General features: G+C 54.3%; 1 protein-coding gene across 1 annotated transcript in view; it reads left to right on the plus strand.

Moving 5' to 3' along the window:
* The first annotated feature begins 1289 nt into the window (after positions 1-1289).
* The window catches only part of SNTG2 (syntrophin gamma 2), a 125017-nt gene continuing 105464 nt past the window's right edge, over positions 1290-20842 (plus strand). The window contains 7 exon segments of the mRNA XM_074341598.1: positions 1290-1582; positions 10136-10151; positions 10154-10191; positions 10274-10331; positions 15202-15222; positions 15225-15244; positions 15342-15383. Coding sequence (XP_074197699.1) covers positions 1319-1582; positions 10136-10151; positions 10154-10191; positions 10274-10331; positions 15202-15222; positions 15225-15244; positions 15342-15383 — 459 coding nt within the window. The 5' untranslated portion in view covers positions 1290-1318.

Consider the following 20842-nt stretch of genomic DNA (forward strand, 5'->3'; position numbering starts at 1 on the left):
GGCTCTGCAGACCCGGCACTCCAGGCTGACCAAGTGACGCACTGGGACTCAGCATTACCCTCACTGAACCCGGGCCTCCTCCAGGACCCCTCAGGGAGCACTGCCCCCCACCCCAATTTTCCTTCTGCTCCGGATTGTGACCTTGAACATGAGGGAGCTGTTAGCCCAGGAAGGGCCTCTCCTGCCAGGACAGTGGAGGGACAGAGGCAACACTGGTTGCACCCTTGCTCCTGGGACCTGGCTGGGGCTCCGTGTGCCCTGGGGCCATCCTCTGGTCCTGGCCTGAGGACTAGACCCCTGTGACCTCTCCAAGTGCCCATTCTCCCCTCTGTCCTTCCTCCCAGGTGCAGGGCTGTGCCTGAGACCATGCTGGCCAGAGCTTGGTGCAAGCGTAAGACAGATGGGAGGTCGTCAGGTGCAGGCCCGGGATCCACGCCCACCTGGGCGACCAGGGGCTGCTCAGCCAGGGAACATTTCTGTGATGTCCACACGGGAGGAGGCAACTTCTGCTAATTGATCCAAAGGTGTCTTCCTGACTCATCACCTGCTAAGAACACCTGGTACATTATCTTCTGTAATTACTAAATCTCCAATCAGTACTTCCCAACAAACGCAGGTGGAATTGCTTGGTGTGTGGGGAGGACAGAAAACACCTTGTTCCCAGCCTCCCTGGAGGGCGGGCTGGCGGGCGGGCGCTCCATGCCTCATCCCGGGGCATGTCTGATGGAGTCACCATCCCATCTGTGCATTCAGTGACTGTAACCCTGACATTGTCCTGCTTATTGTCAGTGTTGTCACCTTCCTGCTCCAAAACAACAGATCTCCATGCAGATTATTATTTGGATCTTTATTGAAAGTTATCATTTTCACTCAAATAGCTTTGGTCAAAGTGAAAAATGCGAAGTAGAAAAATAGATTAAAATAAAGTACTATTAAAATGTTCAAGCTTTTAAAAACGTGAGGACTAATTATCCTGTAAAAACATGTTTCACAAACTTAGTTACTGGGAGAAAAGGGATAAACTGGGAATTTGGGATTAGCAGATCCTAACTACTGTATATAAAATAGATTTAAAAAACAAGGTCCTGCCGTACGCCACGAGGAACTCTGTTCAATACCTTATAATGACCTATGATGAAAAGAATGTGGAAAGGAATATCTGTGTACATGTGTAACTGAATCACTGTGCTGTGCACCAGACACTAACACAACGTTGTAGATTGACTATATTCAATTAATAAAGAAATAAAATGTTCAAAAAAAAAGTTTTACACCCAATTCTCTGAAGACAACTCGGGAAGACACAGTAAAGATTCCAATGCTGTGCGTTACGCTGGGCAGGCCCGCGTCAGCCGAGTGCGGACGGCCCAGCCGTCGGTGCTGGCCGTGCGGGCGAGCTCTAGGCTCCCCTGGCCTCACTGCCCCGTCCCCACTGTCTCCGCAGACCGAAACCAGGACCGCACTGCTGCGCGACCCAGGGTCTGGACACGCCTACGACGTCCGGCTGAAGCTGACGAAAGAGGTACTGACAGTTCAAAAGCAAGACGTCCTCTGTGTCAGTGGCAGCAACCACAGTGCGAACGTCAGTGCTCCCGCGTCTGCAGGCCCCAGGGGTTTGTCCCAGACTGTCCCACCCCGATGAGCCCAGAGGGTCTCCCCAGGCAGAGCCGCCCACGGGTGGTCCTGCGGGACCTGCCGGACTCGGTCCTCCGCCGAACCTAGAGGTCCCACCGCTGGCCTTCGTTGTCGCAGAGCAGACTGTCATTGTCAGCATTTTATCACTTGCGCTCTCCCTGACGTTTTATGAATGTATTTTCCTTGCGGAGCTTTACATTAAAAACACCCCCAAACACTGCAGTCAGGTTGGGCATAGTTTCACTGGAAGCTAGAGGGCAGTGATGTGACAGTCACATCTACTCCCTGACAGAATAGTAACCCGAGGGTTTCTGTCCAGAACGACTTGCAGCACATGCTCAGGCAGGCATTTTTCAGTGTCAGGTTATCGACCTTGTCCCTGCATCCGTGGGTACAAATCAGGATCTTCAGGTGAAGCTCGGTCTTTCTTGGCTGCAGACTTACAGATGAAGTGTCCTTAACAGCAAGCAGCTTTTGTGTTAGATGCACTAGAATACTGAATGAAGATTAGGGTGAAGGGTCTTAGCTCAGAGTTTACCTGGGCCTCCCGCCGACGATGTGTTAAACACACAACATACTGTATCTGAAGCCGTGGTCCGTTTCCCACTTCCTTCCAGGAGGTTTTGTGGCCGTGGATATAGACGTGCATCCTGCTGACGAGTCTCTGCGCGTTGTCAGCTCAGTTGTTCCTCTCCCCTTTGACTACACCCCCCATCGGCCACAAAACCTGACGAGCAAGAAACCGTGTAGAGGAGAGGACTTTCCTTTTGTGTGTTTTGTTTTGTTTGTTTTGGGGGGGAGGTAATGTGGTTTATTTATTTATTTTTGATGGAGGCGCTGGGGATTGAACCCGGGACCTCGTGTCTGCTGAGCACACGCTGAGCCCTCCCCTCCCCCAGAGTGTCTTTGAAAGTATCCCCGAAGCACTTCCATCCCCAGTTCGCAGTGACACGGGCTCTGGGGACACCTGCTTTGGGTGGTTTCCGAGTCCTGTGGCCTTTGTGCTGGAGGTGAACTGGACGGGCGCCTCCTCCGGGGCGGCGGTTCCGCACTCGACATTTCCTCGTGAGATGCAATGCCATGACCTTGCTGGGGAGGCCTGAGCCTGCCATATGTCCACACAGGCTCTCGTGACTCTCAAAACTCACGTCTCCACCTGAAATCCTCCTCCATCTGCCCTGACCCAGGTCCACCCTCCCTCCTGTGCCATAGGTCTGCCTCCCCAGGTCTGGGTCTGGCTGCTGCATCTGGGGAGGGTCCCCCCACGGGTCCGGGACCTGTGGGGCCAGACCAGGAGGCGGTCCTTCCCGCCATCCTCTGGAGAGCTGCAGACTCAGATCCTGTGTACCCCACCCTGGGGCCTCTCTGCACCCTGCAGACCCCCTTGTGCTCCACCAGCCCCGAAAAGACCCTGCTAACACCCCCATGTCTGCTTTCTTTCTGAAAGTGGAGAGGTCTTGTCCCATCTTTGTGTGGCCCTGGCAGTGTCCATTCCTTTGCTCATTTCCCTGCAGCAGCTCTGGACGCCATGGGGTGGGGCTGGGGAGGGAGCCATGGGACCACTCTAACCACTTGAAAAAAATGACCCTTCTTAATAGTGAATTTGTAATCTCTAGAAGATCTCAGACAAGTTATAGTAAAAACACACAATGTTTCTAGGCTATTTCGTCCAGGAAAAATAACCTACACTTTTAAATTCTATTCAGTGTCAGATTTTCTGCCCAAGGTTAAGTTCCTGATGAAAATTATAGATTCCTTCTTAAGAAAAATGGGTGTATATTCAGACCCATAAATGTATGTTTTCATTTTCAAGTGATTTATTGAAGCCCGAAGCGTGATGTTAGTGTTTCCTGCCCTAAAATAAGGGTGTGGGTGGGGACACTGGGTTCACATGGCTTTGTACCCAGTCTCCGCCCCTCCTTACTGCTCTCTGCTGGTTCCCTAGGAAGCCCTCTGTTTTAGGAAAGTAGTGGACATGTGCTTGAGTAAACACACGTATCTGGGCTGGACAGTTGGGAGGGGCGTTCAGAGGACATTTCCGTGCCTAGATGAACATAGTCAGTTACTGAGATCAGAATCTCTTCTGAACCTCAGTTACAGAATCACGTTGGGTTCAATCCCATTGGTTTGAGTTGCAGCTGAAACCCTGTGCTCTTCAGCTGATTATAAAAATAAAACTAACCTTGACATGAGAATTTATCGTGTGTTTGGAGGATAAGAAAGACTCCTTTTAGCAAAAGTCAGGGCTGTTTTTACAGAGTCAGAACCCCTCTGAGGGACACCAGAGCCTCGACTCTCAGTATGTTCCTAGCTGGATGTTTCCATGTTAACTTCCACCAGAGAACCTGGTTGAGGAAAATTATTTTCCATTTAAAATTTTTCTGAAGAGCAGGAAAGGAAGATACAACGATTCCACAGTGGATCAGCGGAAGAAATGAGTGTGAATTTACAGCTCACCAACCTCGAGTTCCTGTGTGGCTCCCGGGAGGTGAAAACTTGTCGTCGGAGTCAGTTCAGCCGGGTCGCGGAGTCTGCATTGTAGATGGGAAAGTCCAGCAGAAGGCGGCTGGTCACGGGGGCCCCGAGACCGGGTCAGCGTCTTAGAGCAAACGCCTCGATTGTCAGGCCCCGCGAGCTCAGATGCCGTCACTGAGTCTGTGGACGGCTCACGCTGGTGTTTTGATTTTCAAGATCAGTTTTCTTAATGGGAGGTGCTACTGATGATTGATTCTCACATTTCGGGCTCTTCTCAGTGGGAGGTCCCTGCTCACTTCAAAGGCAACACACCTTTGACTCAGCACTTACTCAGAAGTGAGCCTGGAGGAGTCTGGTTCTCTTGAAGCTTAACACAGAGTTCACACGGAACCCTACACCTTGGGCTGCGCTTACGTGCTGATTGCCTGAGAAGACACGGTTGCGTAGACTTGCATTTTGTTTCCTTGAACCTACTGGCAAGAAGGTAAGTGTGGTATCAGTTAAGGGTGGGGGGTGTTCTCAATCCAAAAGAGGGAGGGCTAATGTAAAACTAAATCTGCTCCTTAGTAAAACCAATGTATTCTTAACTCTGCTGATCCAGCCTCCGAACTTGGAATCTAAGAGTTCACACTTCATTTATGTTCCTCTTTCCTGACATCAACATGGCACTTTGAAGACTCCCAATCTCTGGGTTTGCTGACTCCCTCCTAAGAGAGTGTGCGCTCTGCAGCGTCAAAGAGCTCGCTCGTTCTGTTTCAGTTTGTGTTTGGATTGCTTTATTTTTGTAACTGTCGCTGTACATTTGACACAGTTTAATTCTCTAAACTCCACGTTTATATTTGTGGTTTAAATGAATGTGGTGAGGAAGTTACATCTAAACACATTCCACTGAAGGAACAAGTTCCAGGATCTCTGTGTTGTATCTGGCACTTAGAGTCACGGCACATTTGCGGCTGGAATGAATCTGGGAGATTCCACACCCTCGCATTCCTGTTTGGGAAGTTGGGATTCATGGAGAAGGAAGTTGTTGTCTGAGCTCATGGAGCAGATTACAGAATCGGGGCAGTGTCTCAGCAGCTCCTCGGCTAGTTTGTGACCCAGCGGGTGCTGCGTGTTGGGTTCCCAAGACAGCACAAGCCCAGAGACGTGCGGGATGTTCCCAGAGACACAAACGTCAGTGATGCTGAGGATGCTCAGTGACGCGGAAGTCTTGTGAGCTCTGGGAGGGCCAGTCCCCGAGCCTGGTGTGCCCCCAGCGTGACCTGACGAGGGGTTCAGCGTGGACACCAGGAGACAGCCGGGGGGAAGCCAGAGGGAGGACAGACCGGCCCCCTCCCTGCCTGGAGGAGGAGAGCCCGGGGTCACAGCTGCGGTGTGTGGACCTGAAAACAAAGCCCGCCCCATGGGAGGGAAGAGTCCTCCCTGCCTGGCACTGGCTCCAGAAGGAAGAGGGACCCTCACCCCTGCCCGCCCTGCTTTGGGTCTGCGGCTGGGATTCACCGGTCCCTGTGCCATGAAAGCCCCGCGCGGATAAAGGAGGCTGTAGGGCTGCCAGGTCTGGGGGCCCCGGTCCGCGCAGGGAGAAGCGGCGTGTCCCTTCTGCAGGAGCACACTTCACATTCGGGTCTGAGGTGACTCCCCAGTGCAGGTTCCCGGGGGCCTGTGGAGAGGAAGCCACGGGGAAGAGGACGGGGCAGGGACGCAGGGAGGAGAGGGTGGTGACGTGGGCCCGCAGAGATCCCCGGCCTGGGCGTCCGGCGCCACACGGTGCACACGTTCACTACGTCTGAAGACACGAGAGAGGCCCCGCCAGTGCGGCCGGGAGGGAGGGCCGTGCACGGTGACCCAGCAGGCGTGGAACCAACCAGAGAGGACAAGAACAGGGAAGGAGAGCAGTCTCGGGGTGCGAGCTAAACAGCACGTCTGTCAGAAAGAAAGCTTCAGCCGTGAAACAGTGAGGCTGGTCTGAGGGGCCCGCAGAGGGTGGGGGGGAGCGCCAGGGGCTGAGGGGCCCGCAGCGGGGGAGCACCAGGGTCGGCAAATAGGGAAGAGCAGGTCGGAGGCCCGCAGGGCGGCGCGGGTGCTGCTGGGGCCGTGGAGACAGGGAAGCGGAGGGGCTCGGGGGGCAGTGGGCTCCTCGCTGGTGAAGGACGGCAGTCTGTGGCTCGGGCCCCAGGGGACCCCTGGAGGGAGAGACGCCCACTTCCCTGCCTGAAACGCGCGCCCGGTTTGTGAGGGGGTGTGCGGGCCGCACAGGGGGCGGGGTCTGCTGGCCCCTCCTCTCTGGGGGGGTCTGTGTCCTGTCAGAGTCCGGTCTTCCCCAGGGAAGGTGTGTCTGGCTAACATCACACATCTGTGGCCTGACGGTAGAAGGTAGAATCGGGCCCGCGTATTTTAGCTCTGCATCCACCCGACCCCACAGCTGTCGGCCCTCCCTTCCCCGTAAACATGTCCCGTCGGGGATGCTTAGATCCAGGCACACGGGCCCCCCCGCCCGGGACCGCGTGCACCTCACGTCCGGGCCTGGCTTCCTGGGTTTCCCGCGTGTGTCTTTGCAGCTGTGCGAGCGAGTGACTGAGGGGTGAGTTACCCAGTGCAGAGAAAGGTGCTCAGTAAGACCACTGACTGAGCAACCTCTGTGACGCGCTAACTGGCCGCCACGGGGCCGACGAGAGGCATTGCAGGTGGTCCCAGGGCCGTCACAATGGTCCACTGAACTGGTTAAAATCAAAAAAAAAAAAAAAAAAAAAGTTAGGTTTATGATTTACATAACATGTCCTGTGAAGAATGTCAACAGATTTTAATTTTAGTTCAGATGAAGGAGTTAAGCTTGGATTACGGTCTCCACGACAGGCGACGTGGTTGCCGTGACGCTGGCCAAGGACACGGCAGTTTCTGATCAGTTCTGCGTGTGACACGCAGCACAATCCTGTCATCGCTCTTTTGTTATAAAATCAACGCACTGTTTCGACTTCTCTCCGCTTAGTTCGACGTGCTTTCTGGAGCACCCTTTTCCTTTCTGTTCTTTGGGTTTATAGATCAGAAGTAGGTACCGCCTGTATTTTAGTATTTAACTTAAAGAACGATTTTACTCTCGTCTGTAATCTTTGTTGCTGTATTTCCTGTGCTAGTAATTACTGGTTTCCCACCAGATACTTTATCCTGCAGCCCAAACTGCAAGTAACTCAGTAACAAAACAGCCCTTCTGAACTCACTGGACGTACTTCCTCGGCATTGTCTTTTTCCCTTAGTATCTATTTGTTGGCAGACATTTATTTCTGAATTTTTTCCATTTTTCCCAAGACCTCAATTGAAAACCCATTTGTTCTCAGTTTCTGAAAACTGATTTCTACACATGTATTCACACCATAAATTGACTCTGGGTCCCGGGTCTTTTTCTTTGGAGTCATTGGTGTGGAAGCTTTAGGAAGAGAGGGAAGAGAGACCCGGACCCCGACCTGCAAGACCCTTCCAGGGTGTTTGCTCCCGTCGGGGATCTGGGGCCTGACACCCTCCTCCCACACCCTCCCCAACATCAAAGTCCACTAACATCTGTTTTCTGAAAAAAATTGAGAAGGTTTTGTGTGTGTGTGAGAACTAAAATCCTCAGAAAATTCTCCTAAATTGCTAACATTAACAATCCCTCTTTCAGGCTCTTCCGTCATGTGTGTCGTGAAAGCCTGCTGGCTCTTGACTGCAGGTGGTCCCGGCGGTGATGTTGGGGGGCTGGGGTGGGGCGAGGCTGGAGCGTGGAATCACCAGTGACCGGGGGTGTGGGTGAAGGTGCCCCGGGCCTGGGGAGGGGGACAGCAGGCCTGGTGGCATCCCTCACAGGGGCCAGTTTTATCTTTGTAACCGGCTGAAGCCCACCTCTGGACACTGCAGTGTTCTGATCTGAGCCTCAGCTTGCAGCTGTAACAGATGGGAAGTTCGCATTAAGCCCCAGTTGCAGTGTCTGATGTGGACCTGTGCAGCTTTGCTGAGCGAGGCTCACATGGCGGGGCCGCGTGTGCTCAGGAGGGGCACTGCAGCAGACGGCGTGGAGTAGGCATCTGAGTGGCCAGGACTCTGGCTGAGCCGGGACCCTGGGTGGCAGGCGCTCCGAGTTAAAGAGGGTTATGACACAGTTTCCTTCCCTCCCCTGTTAGGAATCTTAGAACTTGGCTCCATTGACCATTTCTTGGTGTTTGCTTTGCATTGTCTTCCTAAGGTCCACGTGGGAACAAAATGACAGAGTCGAAAGGTCATTATTTGGGGAGCTCTTTGGAGGCAGGACCCACCTGCTCCTTCTCAAACACATTTCCCCCGACGCGTACTCTCCTGCTCTCAGTGGGTTCTGTTGCTTAACCCAGTGGGAAAACTGAAAAGCATTATTGACTGTTTTGAGGAACTTCGCAGCCTCCTGGTTGATGTTCTGGACAACCCAGCTTTCCCACCTCCCGACGCTCAGAAGGTCTCTGCTGGAAGCTCAGGGCTGATTGTGTTGCACGTGGGGCTTGTCCCGCCCCAGCCGAGCCTGAGCGCAGGGGGACCTCAGGGCCGAGGGCAGAACAGAGGGAGCGAGTGTCCCCACGCTGCTGGTCACACTCGGGAGACGCTCGCTGACCTGGAGAGTCAGCTCCTGTGTCGCACGTGGGGACCTGCCGGGGACCGAGCCTCACGCCTGCTTCTGCTGCGTCGGACGCTGTGCGGGTAAAGGTGCTCCCGGCGTTTCAGACGCGCACTTAGAACACGGCCCGGAAGTCACCACAGTGTCCCTGTCGCACGAGTGTCACTGCTGCCCCCACCTCCCTCACTGGGAACCCAGTCCAGGACGAGGAAAAAGGCGAAACGGTTTCTCTGAAACCGAAGTCGTGAAGTACAGCTCTTCCCACATTTGACTGTGAAAGTATTTCATCAGTTCAAAGCGTTGCATGTGCTGAAGAGCTCAGAATAGTCGAATGTGTCCCACGTACACCCTACAATAGGTTTATTTGCTCTAATTTTTGGTGTCTTTAAGGTTATAATATATTCACTCCGAAGACTAAAATTACAAGTGGATTTTAAATAATAAAATAATAAATATAAATAAATAAATATGAGAAGTTAAAATGATAAAAATAAAAGCGTGTAAGTAAATGACAGGTGGCCATACAGCTTCCGGGTCCTTTCGCGCTGGCAGTGGGTGCGTCCCCCGCGGGGCCCCTCGGGACACCCCGCTCTTCCCCGACCGGGGTCTCTCTCTGCGGACTTTGCACACACGCACTTTTTGGCATCTGAAAGCGCTTACCTCTGCACTCGCTCATCCCAGCGATGCTGGGCGTTCCCGTTGTGCCGATGGTCCCTCCGGTGAGCACGCTCGCTGCGGCCCCTTCAGCTGGTCCAGGCCTCCCTGGTCTCACCCTCTCAGCCCCACAGCTAACAGTCAGGCAGTTTAGACCAAAATACAGTCTGTCACATGATGGAACGTGTAAGAGACGGGACGGTGCCCAGCCAGTCACCCCCCCCCCACCCCAAGGGCAAGGGGAAATCTGGCTTCTCCTCAGCACTGACGCCTTTAAACCGGATCCGGACGTGGAATGACTGATCACTCGAGAGTTCACGCTGATCACCTGAAACCTGGCCTAAGAGTGACTGAGCTGCACAGAGGAGGGTGGTGCAGAGGGAGCCCGTTTTGTGGGGAGAACACACGTTAGGGACAGGTCAGGGTGTGCTCTGCGGCCTCACCGTCTGCCCCTGGGAAACGGCCAGTGTTCCCCTCATGGTGCTTCGAGTCCCAGAGACGGTGAGGGGAAGAGCGCCCGCCTGCCGGAGTTCTGTGTGGCTTTTAAATCACGCGCAGAACAGGGCTGATTCTGTCAGTGTCCGCGTCCGTGTCACGGCAGGGGCTGGAGACTGGAGATGCTGTTGTGACTGGGGCGACTCTGGAAATACGTTATGAACAGTTCCTTGCGTTTCACGCAGAAGCGGCATGTGCATTTTGTACTCCCTTTCTGACTGTGCATTTTAACATAAACTGTTCTTTTTCTTCCTCAATTTTTTAAAGCACAGAACAGTTACGCTTTGCGACAGCCCAGGGGCGGCTTGGGCCTGAGCGTAAAGGTATGAGCGGGTGGCCCCCACGCTCCTTTCCCGCGCTGGCCCTGCGCTGACCTGACCTGCACTCCCGCTGCCTGTCTTCCAGGGAGGCTCTGAGCACAGAGTCCCTGTCGTCATATCGAAAATATTGAAAGACCACACAGGTAACAGCGGCGCGGCAGCTGGCGTGCGTTGCGGCAGTTTGGAAGGTGGTGTGTGCTTTTAGGTGAGAAATGAGCTGTTGGCTTCGCCTGGTTGTCTGCGCTGCCGCGGTTTTGCAGGCGTTTGCTGTCTCAGCCGACCACCCGGCCCTTGTCCTCCCCCTCGCCCCCGCCCCGGGACACACGGGCACGCCAGTGGTCCCAGCACTGGGTTTCTCAGGAACGACAAACCACTGAGGGAGGTCAGTGCGGATGGAGGGTCCGTGGTGATCACGAGGGCTTGGAGGTAAAAGCCTGTGACGGCGGGCGCCTCGGGTGTGGTGGGTGCGGCGGGGCAGGCGTTGCTGACAAGATGGGCCGCTGGCCCTGGGAGCCGCTGCCCCTTCCCGAGGCTGCTGTGTGTAGGCGGGAGAGTGAGGACGGGGTCCTCCCTGTGTGGGGCCGCTCGTTTCCCATAGAAGTGGAGGCTTTCTGACAGCGTCACCTTGCTAGTGGCGGGTGGGGAGGTCCACTCCCACCAGGACCCTCGGCTCCCTGTCCTGCCAGCTACTCCCTGTCAGTGGGACCTGTGACTCAGGTGATGGTCCTCCCAAAACTGGCGGAGGGCAGCACGCCCCGAGCCTGAAACCGTGCAGCGTCCAGAGGGAGGCCTGAATCAGCAAGGGGTGCACCCTGCCACCGGTCCTGGGGCAGAGACTGTGGGCCTCCCGGATGGAGACACCAGCCCCCGAGACATGCAGGTTCAGTGGGAACTCAGAGTCAGCTCGTGCTTCTGCTCAGAACCTGGTATCTGGGGCGTCTGCACAGCGTGTCCTCGGGCATCACGCCTACCTCGGACCTGGGGGTCACGTTTTCCTGCAAAGACGGTTCCCAGGGGATGTGAACTCCCCACAGTGCTCTGAATTCATTCGTGGGGGAAAGAGGCATTGTAACAAAATCTGCATGTGTGTAAAGACTCTCTTGTACCAAAAGGATGGAATTCAGGACTCAGCGTGATACAGTATTTTCCCTTTCTGAGCGAAGTCGCAGCACCTGCCTTTGCCGTTTGCAGCAGACGGATCGCCACTTATTGGGGGTCGAGGGGACAGAGCCGGAGGGGCTTCCACAGGGACCCACCCCAGCCGCAGCCTCGGAAGGAGCCTGGTCCTTCCCCTGCCGTTCAGCTTTGTAAGAAAATACAGTTCTAACTGTAACCATAGGGCACAGGGCTCTGACTCAAATGACCATTATTCTTCGAGGTTTTTAAAGCACTTTGACAAAACATTATGACTCCCTTGGGCGAACGCCCTTCTGCTGTACTAGCCAGCGCTGTAGCTGTGAAGTGGAAGCGCTGTGGAGCCGAGTCCGTCTGAGGCAGTTTCTGCGAGGGGGAAGGACTCGGCTCCTCGTCGAGCTCGGAGTGTTCGGAGCCTCGTGCGCTGCCGTCACCGTCGGGCTGGCTGGCCAGTAACTGAAGGAAGGTGCTCCAGTCCGTTTTGGCTCCTGTGGTCTTCGTGAACATTCTCGGTTCTTTTTCTAAGTGAAGTTTTTAATGTGTGGGTGTGAATATCAGTTTCCGAAAAGACTGGGACGAAGGGAGACGATGAAAATCAGAGAAGGATGTTATGCCCAGTTCAGGATGAGAACCAGCTTTATCTGCAGAGGGTGACCAGGCCGCCCCCGTGAGCTGGGAGGCGCGCCCGCGTCTGGGGTGGCCGGCCAGGTGGGTGTCCTCAGGAGTAACGGGGGCGTCCAGTCTTCCAACCGGAGTCCAGACGTGCCAACACACTCTCTCCCGAAGCAGAGCCTCCTCTCCAGCTGCTGGGAGGCACCACAGGAAGCTCGGCACAGCAAGTCTCAGGACGGAGCCCGCCTCTCCTCCCACTCCTCCACAGTCTCCTGGCCATCTCTGGTCTCGCTTTCCCTTTCTGAGACCATCTGCTCCGGAGCTCGGCCCTGGGCTGGGCTCTGACCAGCAGCCTCTGCCCATCCAGGCCGTGCTGGTGCTCAGGGGTCCTCACTCGTCCCTGGAGGATGCCAGGGACGCCCAGAACCCACTGCTGACCAGCCAGAAGAGGGAAGGTGGAGCAGTTAATGGCACCACAGGGAGCATGCCAGCACCTGGTGGGATAGGTGCTGCCCCAGACGAGCCGTCTCACGACCACTCGAGGGGGGCCATGTGCTGTGCTGTGGGCTTGGAGCCCAGCTGGCCCCACGAGCACTGGGTCCTGGGCGAGGCCGTTCTCAGGAGTGTGTCCTGCCGCCTGCATCCTCTGCTCCTGTGAGACGCTGCGTGCACCTGCCCACCCACCTGCCCCACAGACAGTGGTGCTTGTCCCACAGGGCGTCTCACCCTTGTTCCCAGTGCCGGTCACCAGCCGTGCCGTCCACAGCAGAAGGCCGCCACGACCGCCACTGGCAACGGGACTTTGTGCCTTTCCAGGAAGGCTGCGGTGGGGTTTCGTTGGAGTCAGTGCCCATCTTCGTGCGGGTGTGGGGTTCACACTAAGAATGCGCATTCCTTGCCTCTGTCCACAGTCTTTGAACTTAGTTCTGTGTGGCTCTCCTGTCAAACCACAGGCCCGCGTCCCCACAGGGGACCCGCCCACCCGGGGACAGCCGTGCCCCACACGGGTGGGCGAGTGGTTCCAGAGTCAGAGCGCAAAGTGGACCGTGAGGAGGGCCTGACGCGCAGGAAAGGCTAGTTTTAGTCATTGTTAGTCCAGATAATGAAGTTCAGTGCTCTAACGGGAAGACTTTTAAGAAATATTACCCTTTTACACTATTACCCAAAGGTTTTTGTTCATCAGTATTTGTATCTGAATTTTACAAAGACTAAAGTTGCAAAAAGAGCAAATTATTTGTTACAAAACCATTGTATTGCCAACAGTGATTAAATTTACATCACCTCAAATATGGGTAATAGCAATTAATTTGCCTTGAGAAGGCAAGTGTAACAGAAATAGAAAATATTAGCCCATTGTAGCTAGTCTGCACCTTTGAATATTTATATGGATTAAACTACATTATGCTGTTTTTCCATTTTACATCCCAGCATAACGACAGGATAACCACAGAAATAAACTAGAATCGCTTTTCGGCCAAAACCCACAAGCCTAGTATATTCTGACCAAAGAGTTTATTTTATTCAGGAACGTTAATTAAAATTTTAAATTAAACTTAAACTTCCATGGTTTTATCTTATCATCCATTTCACCACTTTTTTGTTTCTTTAGGACTAAAAGCCCATCAAATGGAAAGCATTTCAAAGATTTAATTGGATAGTCTTTTTAATTAACTTTTATTTAATGACAGAGATGAGAGAGAGGAGGAGAGATGGAGACAGAGAGACGGAGACGGAGACAGAGACAGAGGGGGGGATTCTGGAAGGCCTCCCGTGGGGCCAGACGGGGCGCAGGTCTCCCTTAATGGGTGAGGCAGGCTTTCTGGGCGAAGTTGTAGTGTCAACGAGAACTTTCTTAGTTACCTAAAATCATACCATCACAGTCAATAATATAAAGACTATTTTATTTGCAACAAAATTTAATACTAGTTAATGACTAGAACTAGTATTAACAATTGCCATCACATACTTGCATGGAATTTAAAGAAAGTTACAGTGTGAAAGGAATAGCTTATTACTTGGCTTCTCTTATTTAACCAAAGGCTTATAAATTAGAGGAAATCCAGGTGAGGGTGAGAGATCTGTAAAAGAGCTTCGTGCGGGTCTCAGCCTGGCTCCAGCCCATGTGGGGACCGGGTCAGCCCTTGTGGTCCTGTTGTGTTTGCAGGACGCCGTCAGCAATAACCAGGAGGGAGCTTTGAAAACAGGAAGGTTCGTTCCTGGCAGGACCTGGAAACCGCACAGCACACCTGGGTCCACAGCCAGGTCGAGGTCGTGGGCAGAGAGCGCAGGGGCCCAGGGTCCTGCTTCCCTGGGGGTTTCCAGGGGTCACTCTGTATTGTGATTTAAACGTAAGAGCAGGAAGTTAAAGCTCGAGGAGGGAAGAAGCAGGCAGCCCAGACAGTCAGTCCCTGAGCTCAGCCAAGCCGTCCACAGCGCAGGGGCCTCGGTGGGGGCCCCACTGTTTGTCTGGGGTGAGGCCGCTCCTCCTGGGCTGAGGTGAGGCCAGGCCCTTGCATTACAAGCAGGAAGTGTCACGGTTTACACTAAAGAGCTTTACATTTGGTGCGGGTTTGATCAGTCGTTGAAAGCAGTTGTCGCTCTGCCTCTGCCTAGGAGAGTGGAAAGTTAAGGGGAAATGATGCTGGAGAGAGCACACTCGGACTTGACCAAGTGTTTCTTTCCTTTTCCCTTTAATATTCCGGGCCCACTCGTTAGTCAAAGCGGTCTGTGTAGATTTGTTCCCGAGAAGAGGGGAATCCTGAGGGGCTTCTGGGGTTTGTGTTTTGCTGTCTGTGTGGACTTAGTGAAGCCGCGTCCGACTCTGCACGTGTGACGACGCCCTTCGTCTGGAGGGAGCGGTGTCCACGCTCCTCCCCAACCAGGCTTCTGTGCTTGGAAAGTCGCCCTCTTAACATGCTTGTCTAGCTGTCTGGTTCGCTTCAGGGGTGCCTGCTGTGCTGTTGGCATTTCCACACCCAGGTACACACACCCGTGCCCACGCACACTCACAGACACACATGTGCTCCCATTCTCACACACCACACATCTGCCCATGCACATGGACTCACCCACATGCACACGTGTGCACACGGACTCACACGGCGCAGTGCACACACACGCACATACACGCAGACTCGCCCACGTGACATGCGTGCACACACACGTACACAGAATGCCGGTTGCTGCAGACGCTAAGCTGAGGCCACTGCCCTGACGCGTGGTGTCTCCGAGCCTCTCTTGACGCTGCTGCCACTTCTGCACCCGCAGCTGAGCGGACGGGCATGCTGTTCGTGGGGACGCCGTTCTGCAGGTCAGTGTTTTAAACCCCAGTGCTTAGCTGTGTCCCACTTTAGCTTTACACTAATTCAGTTCTTTTCCTCAAAATTCTTAATTCGTCATCTTTTCAGGTTAATGGCATTCATGTGGAAAATGCAACCCACAAAGAAGTGGTGAGTGTATTAGATTTTAGATGTTATTATTTTTTTCTTTTTATTAGCTTTTCTTACTCTGATTATTTTTTCTTTAAACGTGTATTTCACTGAGTGTGTTCGCAGGCACGGAGTTTTAGAACTGGGAGGAAAAAGCTTAGACGTAAAAGTCATGTTTCCAAGAGGCCTTTGTGCAGTGCCCTCTGGGTCGTGTGCCCTTGGGCTGTCACATCCACAGGCGACAGGTCTTCGCAGACACTGTAGAGGGTGGGTTTGGTGGCTTCTGTTTTAAAGACGGAAGAGCTGAAATTTAGGGGGTGGGGCCCCGGGCGGCCTGAGTGGAGCCGGTGAGGGGCCCCCACGCGGCTCCTTGGGCCCTGTGTGCACATCCGTCTGTCCGTCTGGGAGGACGTCTCCAGCACTTAGCCTCAGTGCTGGCCCAGGGACGGGGGTCACAGGGCCTCCGCCCGGCATTCCTCCTGTGGACGGGTCAGGTCCACACTGCCGGGAAGGGTGCAGGGAACATCCATGCCGAAGCCTTAATCAGGCACAGGAAGCCCTGCAGTGAATCCACGTGTACGGCCACGTGCCCCGATGCACGGGACTGGGGTCGCGGGGACAGGGACGCGTGTTCCCTTGGTGGGGGCAGCATCGATGTGGATGGTGATTGAGCCGGACCTTGGAGAGCGAGATGGGGAGAGAAGAAGGCCGACCAGAGCGGGCCCTGGAGCGTGGGGAGGCTGGGGGACGGGGGACGGGCCGAAGTGGGGGGGAGCCCGGGACCCCGCAGGGCGGGCGGTGAGGGTCCCTCACAAGGTGGCCTGTTCTGCCTGGTGCAGTGAAGCCCAGCAGGATGTCAGTGTGCCAGCGTCCCCGGGGAGGGACAGCTCTGCGTGCGGTCAGTTGTGCGCCCTTCATCACTGTTTATTTTCCACTGAGCCAACATCACTTCCAAGTGAGGGCGGGCAGCCCAGACACCAAACATATCTGGTCTGCGGGACACGGACTTTCCATCAAACCAGCACACAGTGTGTTAGTGACTCATTACTGAGGGAAAGACGAACTTCGCGCCCGCCAGGCAGGGAGAAGAGATGGTGTATTTCTTGGTGTCAAGTGACTTGTGGTCTCGGTTACCTTTGGGTAGGTGACCCGCTCTCACCTCTTCACTTCCTAAACTGAACATTTTTGTTGTTTTCCAATTTCTGCTGAAGTTTGCTTTCTTAAGGTGAGAAAATACATAGTAATTAAAAGAGACAGTGCACACCTCAGTAACGCCCCGCCAGCCCAAGGAAAGGGAAAAGTACTCACCTAAAAAAAAGAAAATTGGAGCCAGTAATGTGTGCAGCTTCCTTCTGCTTAATGCCGAAGCAGGCGTCCCGTCATGTATGACCTCGGACCTCAGGGGTGGGCCTGGTCTAATCAGGTGAGACTTGTATTTCAGAAATGACAGTGGAAGCCCTGTTGTTGCTGCAGAAGGAGCTGGCCCTCTGGCTGCTCTGCCTCTGCTCTCGGGTCTAGGGGCTGACAGGACCCCTCTTCCTCCTGATGGTGCCCAGCCTGCTCCAGGTCCCCCTCCTCTCATCTTCTCTCCTGCAGGTGAAAGGTCACCATTCCCTCAGTCTCTGCTTCTATGACAGAGCAGGAACTGCAGAAGACCGTCAGCCTTTCCATCTGGTTGCAGGGGCCCTAGTGCTACCAGAGAAACAGGCTGAGGGGACAGATCGGACAGATGGAAGGTGGTGGGCAGGCAGGCGGGCAGGCAGGGGACTGACGGATGGCAGAAGTGTGGGTGGATAGATAACCGACCAGAACGTTTTCTCCTTCACGAGACGGGAAGTTGTTTGGAGAGGTGGCTCTCCGCCCCAAAGCACGTCAGAACCACCTGACACACCCCACAGGCGCTTCAGCAGGTGGCTCTGGTTCAGCACCACTTCTCCCTGATTCCCAGGCCTTGAAGTTAGCAGGTTCCAAGTCACAGGAACAGGGAGCTAAACTCCTGGTAGGGTCGTGGGTGAGGTTGGCGGAGGTTTGTTGGTGTGGTGGTGCTGGGTGGGGGGCGGGGGGGAGTCCAGCTCTTGTTCACGTGCTCAGCTCTTCCATTAGGACCTGGTCTCTGCAGAAAAGGGGAAGATAACCACAGGGTGTGTTAGGGACAGAAGTGAGATGGGTCCAGCACGAAAGGCCCTGGTCGCCTGGCCGCATTAGGACCTGAGTTCTGACCGCCAGACGGTGGCGGGTGCTGGGTGTCCAGGGATCAGCACGGACGCGGATTCCGCGTCTCTCACACTGCGCGTCACTGGTGTCACACAGCCTCTTACAGGGGCTGGGATTTGCAGTGAAAGTGTTTGACAATCTTTCCTCAAATGGACTTAGACTCTCCTTCATTCAGGGGACAGGGAGACTGCGAACCCACTCGGCTCTCAGCGCTGATGGAGACCTGGTGGCTCTGCATCGTGATGGCCGGTCAGGGCTCTGCTTCCCTGATCGGGAGACTTAGCGCCTGCACGGATCGGTTACAACCGTGATACGTTCCTCATCTATTTCAGGCCCAGGGGCTCCAGGATCAATGAGCCACGGCCAGACCTTCAGCCCTCCTGCCCATCAGGGGAACCGAACCACCGGCTGTGGTGGCTGAGTGCCGTCCCCGGGGCTCTGCCCCCAGGACCCCGTTGTGTCTTTCTGAGTCAGGAGACCAGTTTTGGTGGAGGCATCGCCCATCCGTCCCTCGTCAGCAGGAGAACAACACAGCAGAGCCTTCACAGGAAGCCAGAGCTTTCCTCACCTAGACTGTTCTCAGTCCTTTGGCGAAGAGAGTGTCCCCTGGACCCTCCCTGGAGGAGTGGACGTGGCTCTAGCAAGGGGGTGGGTGAGCAGGGCAGTCCGTCTCTGTAGCCCTTTGAATTACTTCTTCAACAGTGTCTCTGGGAAGTTCTGGTATCTCAACCTCGTTTAATTTGGCCACGTTGTGTCCTGATTTCAATCAACAGACAGTGGAAGCTATTTGACTTACTTGCTTAAACTAAGAAACTGAATCTAGAACCCCTAGTCCATTGGCTCGGTCCAGCAGGTCTCACTCTCTCAGCACACACCCGATGCTCACGTGCCGGCCGGTACAGTTGGGTAGAATATTGCGGTTGTCCTGACATGCATGGAACACCTCTGCTGAAGTCAGACTTCACGCCAAGACCTGAGACCCGTTACGGGCTGGGAGTTACTGGGAAGCAGAGGGGCTGGGTCTCCGAAGTCAGCATTTTCCCTCCAGGCTGTTGCTCAGGAAGGTGGTTCCAGGACCCTCGGGGGAGGAAAGTGCCCACTGAGGGGAAGAGGAAGACGGGATGGAGAGGGACAGGGACATTGACGTCTGCTCCCGACCCCGCTCTTTCCGGTCAGCGTCCTGGCTGCAACACGAGCTGCAGGTTCGGGGCTCAGCCACGTGTCACCTGCTCTGCCAGCCTCCCAGCTGGGACTTCAGAAGCCTCACCTGTGTAGTTACAAGAAATGAGGAACCATTTCAGGCGGACCATGAAGCTCTGGTTCTCGACCCCGGGTTCCAGCCGGAAACGTTAACCCCTGAGCTGTGGGGTTTTCTGTCTCCAGGCTCCCCAGTGCAGCTGCAGCAGCCTCCTTCCCTGTCCCCACCTCGAGACACTGCCCAGCAGGATCCCAGCAGGAAGGCAGGCACAGTGGCAGGAATTGTTGCCGTAACAGTTTGACTGGGGATAGAGTGGTTCACAGCACGTCGGAATCCCTGGGAGAGCAAAGTGCAGGGATCTGCCGTCTGAGCACTGAGAACCAACGTGGGTGGGTATCGGAAACAGGCCAGGAACCCGCTGCAGTCTTCACGAAGCAGGAGCGCGCCTGCTGTCCGCCGTGGATGAGACGGAGCGCGCGGGAGCGCCGGGCAGCCCAGGAGGGCCTGTCTGCCCAGCAGCTGCTCCTCCAACCCAGGGACCAGGGACTTCTCCTCTTGCAGCTTCCAGACCTTACGTGAGTTTTTCTCAGCAAAGTATCTGGGGAAACAGAGTGCTTGGCTTCCCTTTCACACAAAGGAGCTTTGAGAAGGGAAATGAAGGACTGCTGAGTGGATGACAGACACTCAGCACAAAGATAAAGGGACAGTTGATCAGGCAGGGAAAGATCCGGCAGGCAGGAAAACCAGTGAGGACACAGTTGAACTCAGCCAAGCCGTGGTCAGCTGGCCACGATGGGTACCTACAGATGAACTCATCCAGCAACAGGGAACTCGCGTTCTTCCCGAGCTCACATGGGCGCTTACCAAGATGGACCACTTTCTGGGCCGTAAACCGCATCTTAGCCAATTTAAAAAAACAGAAGTCATGCAGTATCTGCTGTCCAGCTGTAACAGAATTCAACTAGAGATCAGTAGTGGAGAAGGGGGCTGGAGAGCCCCTGACACTTGGAGGCTCTGACCACCACATGGGGTGGAGGAAACGTCGAAGAAATTTTAAAAATATTTTGAACTAAATGAAAATGCAAACGCAGCTTCTCAGACTTTGCAGGCTGCAGTCACAGTGGCCCTCAGAAGGAAGATAGAAAAAGCGAGCCATGAAGTCCAGAGTGAGCAGGACAGAGGTGACAAAAATTAGAGCAGAAACCAAAGAAATTGAAAATAAATCAGTAGAGAAAATCAGTGAAATCAGCAGTTCGCTATTTTAAAATATCAATAAATTCGACAAATTCTAGCCAGACTAGCTGGAAAAGCCGTGAGAAGACACAGTTTGCTGATGTCGGACATGAGGAGGGGGACATCGCTGCAGATCCCGTGGATGTTAAAAGGGTGATGAAGGAATGCTGTGAGCTCTGTGCCCACAGATTTGATTAGCTGGGTGACATGGGCTGACCCCTGGAAATACACAATTTGCCGCACCTCCTACAAGAAGAGACATCGTTTGAATAGGCTTGTATCTGTTACTAAATTGAATCAATGATCCATAACCTTCCGAAACAGAAAGCGCCGGCTCCAGGTGGGTCACTGGTGATTCTGCCAGACGCTTAAGGAAGGCACTACCAATCTCCACGGTCTCTTTCAGAGAATAAAACAGAAGGGGTGCTTCCCAACCCCCTGTACGGTACACGGTCCGTTCTAACCCCAAAACCAGAGAAGAAAACTGCAGAACAGTATCCCTCATGAACACAGATGGAAAAATCTTCAACAAAATGCTAGCAAATCAAATCCAACCATGTATGAAAAGAATTGCGCATCATGACCAAGTGGGACTCGTCCCAAACATGCCGGGCTGGCTGAGCCCTGGAGAGTCAGTAACGGAACCGTCGCATCAACAGGCCAGAGAAGAGAAGCCACGCGATCATGCCAGCAGATGCAGAAAGGTCATCTGGCAAATCCAGCACCCACCCGTGACCGCAGGTCCCAGTGAACTACAAGGGGCGGGGACTCTCCTCAGCTTAGTGAGGGATGTCTACAGAACCTGCGGCTGACCAAGTACCTAATGGCCAGAAAC

The sequence above is a fragment of the Camelus bactrianus genome, chromosome 15, assembly GCF_048773025.1.
Source record: "Camelus bactrianus isolate YW-2024 breed Bactrian camel chromosome 15, ASM4877302v1, whole genome shotgun sequence".
Taxonomy (NCBI): domain Eukaryota; kingdom Metazoa; phylum Chordata; class Mammalia; order Artiodactyla; family Camelidae; genus Camelus; species Camelus bactrianus.